Below are 16,776 nucleotides of genomic sequence, written 5' to 3'. Positions count from 1 at the left end.
AGAACGAGAGCTAGCAAAAAATTGAAAAAGTTGGGAAGAAAAGGATTCTGCAAATGGTGAATCAATGCAGCTCATTATCAAAGGAAGCCTCAACTGGAAAGACTAGCTGAAATCCCTGAATAAATCTCTGTGCTGGTATTGAGGGGTCTCTAAGCTACAGACCAAGATCCTGGCACCACAGTGGTACTCATTAAGGAGAAGCATCTAGTGGCCATATTGGAAAAGCATATAAAGCATTTGGTCAAATTCATTCAACTGTCATTCTACAAATGTTTACAGACCACCTACTGTGTACCTGGTCCTATTCGAGGTTCTGGAATACAACAGAGAACAAAGCATACAAAAAAAATCTCTGCTCCCCAGTGCAAAGGAGAAGTAAAGCAGAAGGAGAAAAATGGCAGGCAAGGTGTCAATGTTTTAGAAAGGCCAGGGAAGGCCTTCTTACGCAGGTGATTTTTGAGTAGGATCTGAATGAAATGAAGGAGCTGCCATGTAGCTATTTCCTGAAAATGCATTTTATAAAAAGGGATCAGCAAGTGTAAAGGTCCTAGGTATGTCTCATGTGTCAAGAAACAGCCAAGAGACTGTGAACCTGGAGTCAAGTGAATGACAGAAGAGTAGAAAAAATAAGATCAGGGACATTATTGAGTTTCAAATAATATAGCCTGATGGGTCATAGCAAGTTCAGTTCAGTCACTCAGTCGTGTCCAACTCTTTATCACCCCATGCACTGTAGCACGCCAGGTTTCCCTGTCCATCACCAACTCCCAGAGCTTGCTTAAACTCATGTCCATCGAGTTGGTGATGCCATCCAACCATCTCATCTTCTGTCATCCCCTTCTCCTGCCTTCAATCTTTCCCAGCATCAGGGTCTTTTCCAATGAGTCAGTTCTTTGCATTACGTGGCCAAAGTATTGGAGTTTCAGTTTCAGCATCAGTCCTTCCAGTGAATATTCAGGACTAATTTCCTTTAGGACTGACTGGTTTAGTAAGGACGTCAGCAATTACTGAGTGAGAAGCCACTGCAGGGGTTTTGAGTAGTAGAATGACATGACTTGATATATGTTTTGATAGGATCACCCAGGCTATTGAGAATAGTTTGAGAAAGGGCAAGGGTGGAGACAGAGAATTTAGGAAGCTATTATTATCATGTAGGTGAAAGATCATTAGACTAGGGGGTTAGTAGAGGATAAAATTAGTAGAGGGCAGATGCTGATTGACTAGAGGTGGCTGCTGCTGCTGCTGCTGCTGCTGCTGCTACGTCGCTTCAGTCGTGTCTGACTCTTTGCCACCCCAGAGACGGCAGCCCACCAGCCTCCCCTGTCCCTGGGATTCTCCAAGCAAGAACACTGGAGTGGGTTGCCATTTCCTTCTCCAATGCATGAAAGTGAAATGTGAAAGTGAAGCCGCTCAGTCGTGTCTGACTCTTAGTGACCCCATGGACTGCAGCCTACCAGGCTCCTCTGTCCATGGGATTTTCCAGGCAAGAGTACTGGAGTGGGGTGCCATTGCCTTCTCCGGACTAGAGGTAGAGTGTAGGAGAAAAAGATGTCAAAGATCTTGGGCCTTGTCACTGATAAGGATGGGCAAGATGAAGAAGAAACAAGTCTGGGGATATCAGGAGTCTAGTTTTAGACATGTTAAGTTTGAGAGGTCTATTAGACTTTCAACTAGACTTATTGAGTAAACAACTAGATGGACAGGTCTAAAGTTAAAGGGAAAGAATCCCTCTTCCTTTGAAATAATCATGGGGAAGATTGCCTGGTATCATGTGAGGTATTAGATCCAGCAAGCAAGGAATTAACAGTGTGCAGAGTATATCAGATTTATCTCCAGAAATGTAGAATGCTCAATTCATCAGGTTTTGATAATTTCTTAGTTTCAGAGATGGGTTCTCTTCCATGTTTCTTCTAAGCAATCTCGGCACAAAACTCCAATAGACATGGCAACAGGAAGTGAGTTCTCTTAAACTGACATCCTGGCTTTTAACATCTGCTCTCTTAATGTGACAATTACCACTCAGTGACAGTCACTGTCATTATTTTGTTTTTTGTTTGATATACTTCCAGCTAGGCTGTATATTTCTTGAAGATAAATTGAGATCTCCTTCTGTGTATTTTTCCTTGAATATCAATACATAATTGTTGATTAACTGAACATATATTAGACTCTCCAAATAACACCAGCTCAATCTGATCATTCTTTAGACCCAAATACCTGCAGAAGCTATGGCCAACTCTTATGTAGATATGTTCCTTTGTACATCCTTTTAAGCTGGAGGAATGCATAAACTCTGAGAGCTAACTCCACTTCTAGAGTTCCCTTCAATGGCTCCCTCAGTGTGACATATGCACACATGAACAGAAGCTCTGTAGTTGGAGAAGGTGCTCTTTATCATTCAAATAGCTGTGGGGTGAATGGCCTGGAAAGGTTCTAAGAAAAACCAGAAGGTGTAAGCATTCAAAAAATCAACATTTCCACATTACAGTTTCTTTTCTAGCTTGCAATGAAAATCTGTTTCCGTGATGACATGAAGCAATTCTAAATGTGTTTTCTAGTAGCTTAGAGACATCTGCTTAAACAACTATTATTTTGAATTCTGTTTTAAAGTTGTTTACTTTAGACATATGAATTTTATAAAAATCTCCTTGAGGGCTTGTATTTTGTTTAATTCCCTGCAGTTTCTCCAGCACTTTGAATAGTGCCTAGCATTCAGTAGGCATCCAATAAATATTTATTGAAGGAATAAGTGAATATAATCAAATCAAGAAAATACTGACAGCACATTTAAAGGGGATTCCTTAGTTGTAACACATGTCATCATTTAAATTTGGCCTAAAATTATAATATTTGACAGAATATTCAAATATTAACTTTCTTATATAATATTTGAGCTAGTTTTAAGTTAAAAGTATAACAATCCATTGAATTATACACTGTCCTACAAAAGAATGAGTCATTTAGATGTATTTGTTAATTAGTAAACTAATTCATTCAACAAATATTTATTAAATATCTACAAAGCACAAACATTAATGTTAACTACCCCAGATACAATGATAATTTCTATTCTCAAACCATTTGGAATCTAGTGGGAGAGATGGACACACAAAGAGATAAGAATAACAAATAAACTAAAAATAACAATAAAAATACATTTAAAATATTATACAGATAGAGAAGAGGGGAGCCTAGATCTTGAATGAAATCATAAAGAATGAGTAGGAATTTTCTAGACAGAAATGTAGGTTATGAGGGCATTCCAGGCAACATGACCAGCATGAAAACAGGTTTGGAATAAACCACGTTATATTCTCAGGGAGACTTCAAGCATTTGGAGCTCATAGGCAGGAGAGGTAGCCAAAAAACCACAAAACATGGAGGCCCCAGTTATCACACCAAGAATCTAGAGTTTCACCCTCTGTATAGCGATAAATTAACAAATTACTTTAAGCATATTGGTGATACAGTCATCTGCATTTAGAGAGATCACTTTGGTGTTAAGGTTGTATTTTAGGAGACAAGCCAGGAGACTGTAAATTCAGTTAGGCAATGGCCCAAGTAACAGGCCCAAGGAAGAGATGATGAAAGTTTGGGTTATGGAGTAAATAAGGATAAAAAAAAAGTTAGAAATATTTAGGAGACAAAATGTGTAGAACTCTGTGATTAGCAGAATGTGTAGGTAAGGATGAAGGAGTAATCAAAGGAAGCTCCTAGGTTTTGAGTTTATGTGAATGGGTCCATCATCTGAAATACAGAACATTAGGACAAGAGCTCATTCCAGGGGAAATCTGAAATGTCTATAGATTATCTATTTGGAGAAACTAGTTGAAAAGTTGGTCTAGAGGCCAGGAGACAAGACTAGTTTAGAGATATAAAATTAGACCTCAGCCTATCAGGACACAAATGGTAAATAAATGAAGCAGGAGAAGAGGTCTTCCAAAGAAAAGATACAGTGGGAAGTGCAAAGGGTCTAGGTTGCATCTCTGGGAACCCCAATGTTAGGGGAGCAGGCAAAGAAGATGAGCTCCCAAAGGAGATAGAGCAGAAAGAGCCAGAGATGCAATGAAAACTGGCAGAGTGTGGTGTCACCAGAGGAATGGAAAACTTCAAGAAGAAATGAAGGTAAGTTCAAATGCAGCTGAGATTTAATGAATTAGAGACAGCAAAGTAAAGATTAGGTTCAATAGCCCAAGGCTGTTGATGACCTTGGTTAGAAGAGTTCTAGCACAGACACCAAGAAACAGTATAGCTCTATAGAAAGTCGGATGGAATTGGATTTGAATCCCACCTTGCCTACTTAATGAGCTTGATTATTACCTCTCTGGACTTCAGTTTCCTCTTTGGTAAAATCTCCCTTCCTGTGAGTGTTTGTAAAAATTAGAAATGATAGGTGAGAACTGTTACATACTAGAGGAAAGCAGAAGCAAGTGGAAGGGGCTGGGAAGGTGAGAAGTGGAAGCACAGGCTCGTGCCTAGACTGGATTTCAGCCCTTCATTACTCCCGCAACACCATGTCCTATAAGAGCCTCAACCTACAACACTGTCTATGTGAACATGGGGTGGGGACTTGAGGAAGACAAGAAACGGACTGACAAGTGGGGCATCACATGGAGCTTGATGGCACAATGTGTAGACATACCAGTCTAGATGGCTGTTGGTTTCTGCCCCAGGAGCATGCAGATCTCTGGGGCTGGAAAGAAAAGGTGGCTTTTAGTCTTGATCTTGGGCTGGAGTTCTGAGGATCAAATGCAATGGAAGAATAAGGGGGCCATTAATGGTGCTGATGAGGAGCAGCTGACACAGCTAGAGCACGGATATGGAAGGAAGATAGGGCCTGATAACTAGCAGGCAAATGAAAATTCTAGGTCAGTGGATCTCAATCCAGGGCAATTCTCACCCCTCCCTACTCCTTAGGGATATCTGGCAATGTCTCGAGTCATTTCTGTTTGTAACAAACCAGAGGGAGGAGGTGTTACTGGCTTCTAGTAGGTAGAAGCCAGAGATGTTATTAAATACCCTACAAAGCACAGGACAAAGAATTATCTGGCCCCAAATGCCAATGGTGCCACAACTGAGAAACCCCGATCAAGGGATTGTACATTCCCCGCTGAAAAAAGCAAACCCCCTCACTCAGATTAAAAAAAAAAAAGAACCCTTATAGGGAAATCTATTGACTCATTAATATTTTTATTCCCTATGGCATCTAGAAAAACGTTTCTCTCATAGCAATAATAAAATGATAGAACAATAATGCTAGTAATAATAGCCAGCAATAATCGTAGAATACAATACTATGTATTAATCACAGTGCCATGTTTTATAGGGATTGTTTTACTTCCTTATAAATACTACAATCCAAGGCCAGAGGTAAACCTGGGGACCTTGAGCCAGCTTTCCTCAACTAGCTGTGTAGTCTCCCCTGAAAGAAGATCTGGCTCCTCTTCTACTCATAATTCATAATGCTGATAGCTATAAAATGTCAATGCTAAATACTACCATTTATTAAAGCCTTTTTGTGCATCAGGTGAGCACTTTAATTTGTTTAATCTTCACAATACTCCATAAAATTATTCTCATGTTCAATTTATACTTGAGAAAACTGAGGCTTAATGAAGTTAAATTGTTCAATGTCCTTTCTACATAGAATACAAAGCAGCAAGCACTGGATTCTAACTCAGGACTGTTTCCTAACCTTACACTCTGCATGTTTCCAAATAAAATTACAGTCATTCTGGACACTTAAACATTTTTTAATCTAGATAATATTTCTTTACAAATAGATATGTTATGGGCTATTTTTTTAAGGAGTTTTCTTTCTTGCCCTTTCCATTTAAGGGACTATGTGCCTACATATATTTGCTACTTTTAGCACCTGGATCAGCTTCTGATAGTAACTTGGGTTTATTCAGTGACAATCATTAAATATTTATTGATTGTCTCATATATGCAGACACTATTCTAGACACATCAGATACCATTATGACCTGGATAAACAGTGTCCCTTTGTTCAAGAACCTCGGATTTGGTGGGGGTGATGGGTAACAAACATGTAAAGAAACATAAAAAATAAATCAGGAACTAAGTGCAAAGAAGGAAACAATGAAAAACGTAGACCATATACTAGTGGCACTAAAGTAGCCAGGGAAGGACTTCTGGGTTGGTAACAACAACATGGTGAGTAAACTGCTAAGAAGAACATGACCACGTGAAAATCTAGGGGTGGAAGGTGGGAGTAAATGATTCAAATAGAAGGAAAAAACCAGCACCAAGATCTGAAACCGAAAACAATCATCTTGGGTTTGAAGGTGAGCCTTTGCTGAGCCTGTGAGTTTGGGAACAAGAGAGAGGCCAGTGAGATTGAGGGAGATGAAGCCAGGCAGAATTCATGTCTTGCAGGTCTCATTGGCCAGGGGGACACTCTCAGTTAATGTCTCCATTAATCGTAACCTTTATCAAAGACTTTTAAAAATAGAAAGTGTAATGTTTTTAAAGCAGAAATTTAATTAAATCACATTTAACTTTTTTTTTGATAATTTTGATAGACAGCGTGGCCAGTGGATGTGAAGCACTTTAGGAGTCCACAGGTAATTTCAGTTCTAGTCCTACCAGAAATGGGACAGAATCAATCAAAAGTGAATTTTACCTGAAAATAAAATGGATGAAAAGACTCTCTAGTCCATCCCCCCTCATAATGGCTGTTAAAGGTCTTACAACCACCTTCGTATATATTTGTGCTTAGTTGCTTAGTCATGTCCGACTCTTTGCGATCCCATGGACTGTAGCCTACCAGGATCCTCTTTCCATGGGGATTCTCCAGGCAAGAAGGCCAGAGTGGGTTACCATTTCCTCCTTCATCACATATATATAATATATTACAAAAATGAAACATTCATTAGGATCCTAATATTCTGTTAAAGAATATTTGGGCATATTAATTCCTTCTATCTTTTATCAGAGCACTTAGATGGAATGTTGCAATTTATTCATTCTCAGAAGTAACAAATAGTTCTTGATTTCTTTCCATCTACTTGATTTTTTCCCATGTACTTTCATGTTCTGTGTCTTCACATATATTCACCCTGTGTTTGAATATCCAAAATTTTATGCAATGGAGGATCCAAGAGGTTAAGTAGGATCACCTAGATCACACAGCTAGAAAGTGGTAGCACAGTAACTTAATATTGTCTCTTTCAGATCCAAGGGGCACCTGTATATAACTGTATTTTAATACAATTGGTTTCCATGAAATACGTTTTCTATTTTATGCATTGAAAAATATTTTGAAAAGAAATTCATACATGGTACACCAAACCATCAAAGAGTCAGCAGCACATAAAAAGTAAAAGCTTCTGCTCAAGACCCTGCATTATGTTCTGGAAATACAAAAGAGATAGTGAATAGGTCTCCATGGGGAAGGTCGGCGGAAAAGCTTCATGGAAATGATGACACTGAAGTTTGAAGAACCATGGAGCAAAAGGAGGGCAGAGCGAACAGCAAGTGCATATTCAAGGAATGGTTTACGTGGCTCCCAGAGCTGGATCATGGGGTGGGCAGGAGGGATTGGCAGTGGTCAATGGAGAGGACTTCACCTCCAGATCATGGTTGACTTTATACATCATATTTAATATGTTGGGCATTATCATGGGGCAGATGGAGAACTATCAAGGATTTTTAAGTAGGAGAATCATGGTTTTGAGATAATGTTTAATATCTTAATACAGAAACAAAGCTCTCTTCCTATAAGCTCATACAAAGACATGGGCACACAAATAAGGAAATATCATCTGAAGCCCACCCTCACCTGACCTCTAGTCCCTCTTAACCCTAATCAGCTTTCTGCTTACCTTGATCCTGTGTACTAGAGGAGCAAACAGAAACACAAAGAGCTCCACAGTAGCCATGGAGTTCTGGAAAATCTTCCTTCGGTTATTTTCTTCCTCATCATGGGCGGCGCTTTGGCAAGGTTGCCCTGGAGAACCCTGGTTTTCAACCTGGTGGACGAAAGCACTGCTGCTGCCACCCCAGCTGGAACCTCGGTCTGTGCCCCCAAAACGCTCGCTGTTGCAGTCCTGTGGGGCCTCCAGGAGCATCCAGTGCAGGGTATGGAGGAGCTTTGTCTCAGCAACACCCAGTTTATCCTGGTGTCCTGCATAGCACAACCACACAGTCAGGTTAAGGCAGACTCTGTGACCAGGACAATGATGTCAGCCTTGCATCTGGGAAGAACATCCTTGCGTTAAGGTTCTGTGGCTTGATTTTCTGGAAGACACTAGCATTTCTCTGCACCACTTACAGCCACTGTTAGAAGGGTCCATTCTTGTTTTGGGACTTTCTAACTGGCTGCAATCTTTGCAGAACAATATGTTGCCACAGGGAAAGAAATTGCATGCATCACATCTATTCAGCCAGATACCCATATATATTTCCAAATAAAGAGCACAATGGTTAAGAATATTGGTTCTGAAGATAGCTACTCCATTTTGCATGCATGTGTGCTCATTACTCCCAATCTAGGGATCAAACCCATGTCTTCTGAGTCTCCTGCATTGCAGGTAGAGTCTATCCACTGAGCCACCTGGGAAGACCTGGTGTGATTAGCAAAGGCCCCTTTATAAAGGTAACATTTGAGTAAAGATCCACATAAGGGTAAGGAACCAGATGGAGAAGAGCTTGGGATAGATGGCTAGGACATAATGCTATGTGGGAAAAGCAATCTGCAAAATAATATAAGAAAAATAACACATATGTGCAGGCATGCACACATACACATAGCACTACAAAGTTGGGAAAAGAGCTGGAGGGGAGCGTGCCAAACGCATGAAGGTGATTGCTTTAGACACTAGGAGGACTAAAGGACAACTCTGGTTAGAACTCATCTTGAATAGGTGAGAGTCCTTAGTTTCTCTATAACATTCTAATGTTCAAAAGGAAGACATATTCACAGTTTACTTGTAAAATGAAAAAATTTAAAAAAGAGAGCTGGTTCCCTCATTGGCAAAATGGAGAAAACAGTGATATGAAACTAAGGGAGATTTTGTGAGAATTAATTGAGACTGTGTGTCAAGTGCTTGGGAAAGCAGTAATACAGGTTGCTATTGTGGGTGTTATTATGAGTGTTACCATGAATGAGGACAGTGGTGTGTTAGGAAGAAGAAATGCAGGTGCACCAACCTAGCTTGCTTCTGTTTGACAGCAGGGTTGCAGTGCAGTGGAGGACATGAGGCAAAGCAGCTTGTACCAGTTCCCATCTGGAGATGCTCTGAATGGCTTCAGAGAGGGCTGGAGAGAGGCCATGCAGCTTGTTTTCTACTAACACTCGTTCAAAGGACTATAGACACCAAAAAAAAATTAAAATAAGAAATTAGAGATTCTGATGGGTGGAAAAATAGACAAGGTATTGTATATCCTAAAAAGATGCACACCACTAGTTGAAATTCTTCAGAGAACACTCACATTGCATTTCATTGTACATGTTGACATGAAATGAGTCAACGATAATTTCCTATTGTCTACCCATTTTCAAACAGGCTTCCCAGTTGGCCTGCATGCTAAGTCGCTTCAGTCATGTCCGACTCTTTGCGATCCTATGGACTATAGCCCACCAGGCTCCTCAGTCCATGGGATTCTCCAGGCAAGAATACAGGAGTGGGGTGCTACTTCCTACTCCAGGGGATCTTCCCAACCCAGGGATGGAACCCGCTTCTCTTTCATCTCCTGCACTGGTAAGCAGACTCTTTTACCACTAGCGCCACCTGGCCCCAAGTAGCGCTAGTGGTAAAGAGCTCGCCTGCCAATGCAGGAGTCAAGAGATAGAGGTTTGATCCCTGGATCAATAATATCCCCTGGAGAAGAAAATGAAAACTCACCTCTATATTCTTGCCTGGAAAAATTCCCATGGACAGAGGAGACTTGCGGGCTCCATGGGGTCGCAAAGAATTGGACATGACTGAGCACACCCATTTTTAAGTTTTTGATCCAAAGTATATTGCTTGAATTATTAAATGATTTTTATTTCCACCAAAATAAGCTCCCAAAATGAGTACAACACATTTAACTATATGAAGTATTTAGAAGTAGTATTTTATAAAATGCTGTTGGATCATCTAAAGGAGCTATCCTTGCTGCAGACCAAGGTGAGATGTCTTTTGTATAAGTATCTGGAGGGACAGAATTTTTATGAACGTGCAACAAATGTTAAATAAGATAGACCTCTTAGAAGAGATCTGATTTTGGGGGTCCCTGAATTATTCCATGTGCCTAGCAATGACCTGGCATAGGGACACCCCTATTCAATATACCTATTGAATAAAGAGAGACAAGGAAGAAGAGAATAAGGGAGGGAGAGAGGAAGAAAATAAGCCATTTTTGGGCTTTGTTGGTTTATTAACTTCTGTCCTGGCCAAGGATGCAGTACTTTCAGCAAGCGAAGCACCTACCCCTCCCCCCAGAACAAGTTTGACCTATTGAGTTGGTTTTTTCTTTTTGAAGGTGGAGGAAGTTATTACTGTAGGGTGTTGGAGAAAGTGTAGTTACTAAATATTAGAATAAATTTAATAAACACTTGACTTGTATGAACAGAACCTGATTGCTACTTGATGTCCCAAATGGTCTAGAGAATTGTGTTCTCCATGATCATAATACCAGTCCCAACTGCTCAAGCTGTATTATTGGAATTATTAGGATATATAAGAAAAAATATGACTTAATACAGAGATTCTCCAAAGAAAGCTATTTACATTTGACTCAAGAAAAAAAATAAATTCACTTTCATAATGAAAGGCATGCTAGGGTTTGGTAAGGAGTTCGATCAGAGATGTAGTCTCTGGGGTTTTCTTAAAGAAACTAGATAAAGGCAGATCCAAACACTTTAAAATTTCTCAGCCCTTAGTTCCTAACTATTCATTGAGTAAAGGGTGTATATGTTAGACATTGAAAGATTATAAAGAATTTATACAGTCTGGATGAATGCACTTTTAGAGGATGAGTTATATATCTTATAACCTCAAGAAGCTTTAGATACTTACTGTCATTTTCTTCTTAAATGTTACTAACTTTTTGTCATTTTAAACCAGGGAAATTGTTTTCTATACTTATATCACCATCTATCTGCAGCTATGAATGTGACTCAGTTACTTGATATTATGTGACTACATTAAAATGTCAGACATATCTTTGCCAAGAAGAGAGAAAAGTCAGGGTTATTTTAAGCTAGCATAACTGTAAGCTTGGTTTGAGGAAGACTCAGAGATTTCAAGTGTCAAATTACTTTAACCTGAGCTTAGTAGAATAAATTCCATTAAAAAGTTAGATATAAAAAATATATGTGACAATTCGAAGAGCAGGAAATGCAACAAAATAAATTCCTATTTGAGTGTGTTTTGTGCATATATGTGTGTGTAAGTGGGGTGTTTAATTTTCCAGTTGGCTTCTGTAATAGTTTGTGGCCCTAACACATTTCAGAGCTCCTTACTAGAAGGTCATTTATTCTCTGTCTGGTCATTTGCAAATATCATGGCAATACCCAAATGAGTAGGTTTCTACTTTTAGGCTATAATATATACAATGTGGGGCTTCCCTGGTAGCCCAGATGGTAAAGAATCTTCCTGGAATGCAGGAGACCCCAGTTCAGCTCCTGGAGAAAGGATAGGCTGCTGCTGCTGCTAAGTCGCTTCAGTCGTGTCCGACTCTGTGCAACCCCATGGACTGCAGCCTACCAGGCTTCTCCGTCCATGGGATTCTCCAGGCAAGAACACTGGAGTGGGTTACCATTTCCTTCTCCAATGCATGAAAGTGGAAAGTGAAAATGAAATCGCTCAGTCATGTCTGACTCTTAGCAACCCCATGGACTGCAGCCTACCAGGCTCCTCCATCCATGGGATTTTCTGGGCAACAGTACTGGAGTGGGGTGCCATTGCCTTCTCCCAAGGATAGGCTACCCATTCCATTATTCTTCCCTGTAGGATTCCATGGACAGAGGAACCTGGCAGGCTACACTACATGGAGTTGCAAAGAGTCAGACATGACTGAGTGACTTTCACTTTCATATACAATGCAATGACCTTTATGTGAGCTCCAATTTTTAATAAAGTCTGTAAAAAACCCACTTTAATTTTGCTTCACAGTTTTTCATCTTGTCTTCAGTTTGTAAAAAGACGGTTTTTAAGTCATGAGATTCCTTTAGAATCTCAGGACAAGTGCACTCTGTTTTGCATAAATATTAATAGCATTATTATAATTATTTCATATCATCCACTTTGGAGTTGCACAAAAAATGGAAGACATAAAAGTTCAATATTGCATATTACTTTGAGTAGTTCATAGGCTTGCATTTTATGAGCTTCCACTACATAAAATAATGTCTTGATTTGATAACATTTCTCAATTTTGTTGATTAAGGATTTGACTGTTTTACTTGCCCTCTGTCTCCTGATTCTCTGTTATTTCCCCACTCTCTCTTCTGCTTTACTCCTCCCCACTTAGGGCCTTCAGACTCATTTTCCCTCTGCTCTTCTCTCAGCTATTCCTCAGCACCTTCCTTCAAATCTTTGTCCAAGAATCACATAAGGAGGCAAACCTTGTCTATCCACTGTTTCTTACATGAAAACTTCACCCTAGTGCTCTATAATTTCCTTTCTTGCTTAAATTTTCTCCATAGTATATAGCACTATTTGGCTGGCTATCTATTTTATTTATTTATGAGGGTCCCATCCCCCTCCCAGTAGAATACAAACCCTTTATTTGTTTTGATGATTGCTCCATCTCATCATCTAGAACTGTGTCTGGCACATAGTAGGTACTCAGTAATGTTCATTGAGTGAATTAACATGTATAGTCAGTACATTTAACATCATTCTTTCAAATTACCACATGATATATGGAAATACTCATTAAATGATGAATATCACATACCACACAAGAGGCTTCATACTGCTTTCCCAGTTTAGGCCTCAAAAATGCACTGAAAAATTAAGAGAGATAATTGTTATAAACACAGGCAAAATTATTATTAGAGCATCTTTATGACATTTTTCAATGGATAAGACGTGCAAAAGTCAAATTTCATGCCTCCCTATGCCTTGTTAATGAGCAGGTGTTAAACAGCTGACATTTGCTTTTTTATGTGCAATTACATATATGAAAAAGGTGTGAATTTCTACATTTTCTGTATCAACTCTTATTCTGAAGACTTTTTATCTAATTGGATTCTAAATTGTCAGTGGTCAGAAGTATTGCATTACTCATGTGTACAGTCTTACTCAAAACTGAAAAATGAACCCAGCTTGTGGATTATGATTTTCAGAATCTAATTTCTTATCTGATAAATCTCTAACAATAATAATAATGGAAACCTTGTTTCCTGTTTATTGGAATAGGTTTCAGGTTTTGTTTTTTTTTTTTTTCTGGAAAAAGCAAATTCTTATAAAAAATGAGTCTTCTCAGAGGCTTTAACCAGGAAGATTACACTGGCTGGATCCGAGCAAAAATGGTTAACAAGTGGGCATAGCAGATATTCGACAAACAGGAGCTGGAAAAACAACAGGTCAACGGGCTGGAATTACAGCAGGAGACGGAGGGGGAATTGGACACAGGAGCACAACCAGTCGTAATTATCTCCCCTAATTCCCCGCCCCCTCCTCCTAGGCTCTCTGCCCTCTCACCCCCTAAATAACGTATATTGCCAATCTGCTTGTCGTCAAACTTCACTGAAATATTTTTTTGAATGCGTGTTTTTAAGCGGGTTTGGAGAGCTTGCTTTCCAGCCTCAGAGACGGAGCTGCAAGCTGTGGCGCGGCCTCAGCAGCAGCGACCACAACCCAGGCGGCCCCAGGAGCGCCCCCAGCCCTGGGCACCCGCGGTGCGCCCTCTGCGCCCCTCACCTGGTTTGCCGCCACAGGAAGGTTTGGATGGGCAAGGGGATACCACGGCCGCTGTCTTGCTCCTGGCCCTCGGAGCTCTTCCTCTTCACCATGATGGTGGCTCCTGGGAGTCCTACTGCAGGACTCAGCGCTGGCTCCTCGCTAGCCGCTGCCCCCGCCTCTTCCTCCCTCTGCTCTCCCCAACTCTCATCCCCTCCTTCCCCTAGGCAGAGCAGACTCTCTCCGCCCTGATCCCCCGTACCTCTCCCCTTCCCCCGCCCCTCCTCGAGCGTGGAACATGGCTGCAGGAGGAGGGGAGGGCTGGAGGAGCCGCGGAGCGAGAAGGGGGGCGCTCGGAGGAGCAGTCCGCCTCGCCGCCCCCGCGCCCGCTCCTTGCTTTCAGCACCTCCCACTGTGGACAGCGGCCCGCGCCAGACGCACGGGCGGGAGACCAGCGCAGGGGTCAGGTTGAGCAGATTTGGGATGGCCGAAAGGGTCCAAACTCCGCATCGCACGCAGGTCCCCTACGTAGCCTCTTTAGCTCCCAGATTTCGGCTTCCTCCCTTCGGAACTGCACCCTAGGAGTGTCCCCTGTCCTGCTTCCCAACCTTGGCATCTGAAGAACTGTCAAGGTCTAGGGAGGAGGAGCTTTGGGAAACTGCAGAGCAGTCACTAAGCCTGGCATCATTCGCACCTCTAGCAAGGAGGTCAGGAGTCCACCCTTGGGGTTTAGCAGAAGGAGCACATGAAAATTATTAGAAGTGTAAACCAGAAAGGAAGCAAGCTTGGCAAGGCAGAGAAAGCTTGAAAGTTCTCTGATGGGAGAATTTATTGTAAAATGGTAACCACAAGAAAGTAACCATGCTTGTTTTGCCAAAGCAGAAATATTGCCAAACCAGCAAGTTATGGGTATCAATTATTACAACTAGAGAAAGAACATTTGAATCATGCTGTTAGAAAATGTGGTTTATTGTTTATAGTCCCTTAGTGAACTTGGGTGACTCTATCTCATTGATAACTGCCATTTTACTTAAGTTGTCATAGTCAAAGCCCTATACAACAGTTTATAAGTGGATTGTTAGATGTTTTATCTGGTAGTAAAACAAGTAGGGATGGGGTCAAGTGAAGCAGTTTGAGTGAAAAATTCATTGCTGTGGATTCAAATATTTGCAAGTGAACAGAGCCGCACATCATTTTGAACAAAGATATTGGTGTGATCCATGAAATGGAGAATCAGAAACCCCAGAGCCTAATCTCAACAGACAGAAATAGTTTCTGTTAACCACATGTGTGTCTACTTCATATAGAGAGAACTATACTGTATTTATTGGTATTTTCAGAGAAAAGTCAGAGAAATACTGTCTTCATTTAATTTATTGAACTTTTTTTTTTTTACCACCATTGGACAAATAATTTTATAATTAGTATCAGCAGCTCTGTCAGGAGGAAAAAGATAACAATGATGTTTTATAACATCAATGAGTAATTTCATTTCTTAGAATTATAATATGCTTTTTTCAATAATTCACAAATACTTTCCATTGCTTAAGTCAAGTGCGTGTGTGTTCAGTTGTGTCTGACTCTGTGCAACTCCATAGACCGCAGCCCGCCAGGCTCCTCTGTCCCATGGAGTTTTCCAGGCAAGAATATTGGAGTGGGTTGCCATTTCCTCCTCCACAGAATCTTACTGACCCAGGGATCAAACCTGAGTCTCCTGCATCTCCTGTATTAGCAGGTGGATTCTTTACCACTGAGCCACTTGGAGCTAGGACAAACAAAGGAAACTTAGAGATTATCTACCTCTACTTCCACATTTTACTGATAAGGGTGATGAGGCCTAGAGTTATAAAGTGACTTCCTAGCTGGCTAATGGTAGATCCCAAAGGAGAAGGAATCTTCATGATTCTTGACACAGAACTTTTTTTTTTATAGTGCTGTGCTTAGTCACTCACTCATGTCTGACTCTTTGCACCCCATGGACTGTAGCCCACCAGGCTCCTCTGTCCATGGGGATTCTCCATGCAAGAATACTGGAAGGGTTGCCATGCTCTCCTCCAGGTTTCTCTTATAGGCTAGATGCTAAATAGGTTTTATTTCTTGTGTCAACTCAGATCAATTGGTAAGGCCCTTCTGTTGCAAAAGACTGTGAAGTTAAAGCAGGTAGTTTAAGACAAAACTGCTGTTATTGATTAGAGCTGTCTGCTATGTGAACAGCATAGGGGAAATAACAAATGTGTGTTATGTCTTTTCAGAACTCTTCTTTATACACAATCCTTGAGACTAAACTTTCAATATTTCTTCTGATTTGCTTGTAGCTGCCATCACTCACAATGTTACTTATGCTGTCAAAGTTTTCTACTCTAAGAGAGGTAATATGTCTCAGCAGGCCAAATTTAGATTTGATCACTAGGAAATATGTTAGTCTCAGTGTTGGGATCTTCACTGAATTTTCTTGAATTGTTTCTCAATTTCTCATGTTGCTAAATGTCTCTGGCTTCTACTTTATTACCACATGGCCTGTCTGACTAGGATCTCAAAGCTGCCAGGGCAAGACTAAAGCTCTGAGTACAGGTTAACTCCAGTTTTGCTCCTCTTGAAATCATCTTTTAATATGAATCTTGAAATAAAGAAAAATAGATTCTAAGTAGTTTATTCATATTTACTGAGTCTGTTTCATACGCCAAGCACTAATCTATATAGATTCCTGGCCATAAGAAACTCACAGTATTGAAGGGAAGACAGGCAAAGAAAAGTGTACAATTGGAGACATGATACAAATTCAATTATAAACAAAGGGACAAGACATAAAATATAGGCAGGAATCAGATGGAGAAAGGTTATGCACAGTAGGCTATAACATTTGGTTAGGATAGGAAGACTTTAATAGGGCATAAAGACTTCATATCCATTAAAAAAT

At 40.5% G+C, this 16,776-nt stretch overlaps 1 protein-coding gene across 1 annotated transcript in view; it reads right to left on the bottom strand.

The window, feature by feature from the left end:
* The window catches only part of UNC80 (unc-80 homolog, NALCN channel complex subunit), a 222,889-nt gene extending 213,421 nt beyond the window's left edge, over positions 1-9,468 (bottom strand). Inside the window, exons 1-3 of the mRNA XM_055574457.1 lie at positions 9,457-9,468; positions 9,175-9,331; positions 7,848-8,149 (exon numbers count right to left, since the gene is read on the bottom strand). Coding sequence (XP_055430432.1) covers positions 7,848-8,149; positions 9,175-9,331; positions 9,457-9,468 — 471 coding nt within the window. The remainder of the gene's footprint in view (positions 1-7,847; positions 8,150-9,174; positions 9,332-9,456) is intronic.
* Between the last annotated feature and the right edge of the window lie 7,308 nt (positions 9,469-16,776).

This window comes from Bubalus kerabau, chromosome 3, assembly GCF_029407905.1.
Source record: "Bubalus kerabau isolate K-KA32 ecotype Philippines breed swamp buffalo chromosome 3, PCC_UOA_SB_1v2, whole genome shotgun sequence".
NCBI lineage: Eukaryota > Metazoa > Chordata > Mammalia > Artiodactyla > Bovidae > Bubalus > Bubalus kerabau.
This window is presented reverse-complemented; position numbering and strand designations above follow the sequence as displayed.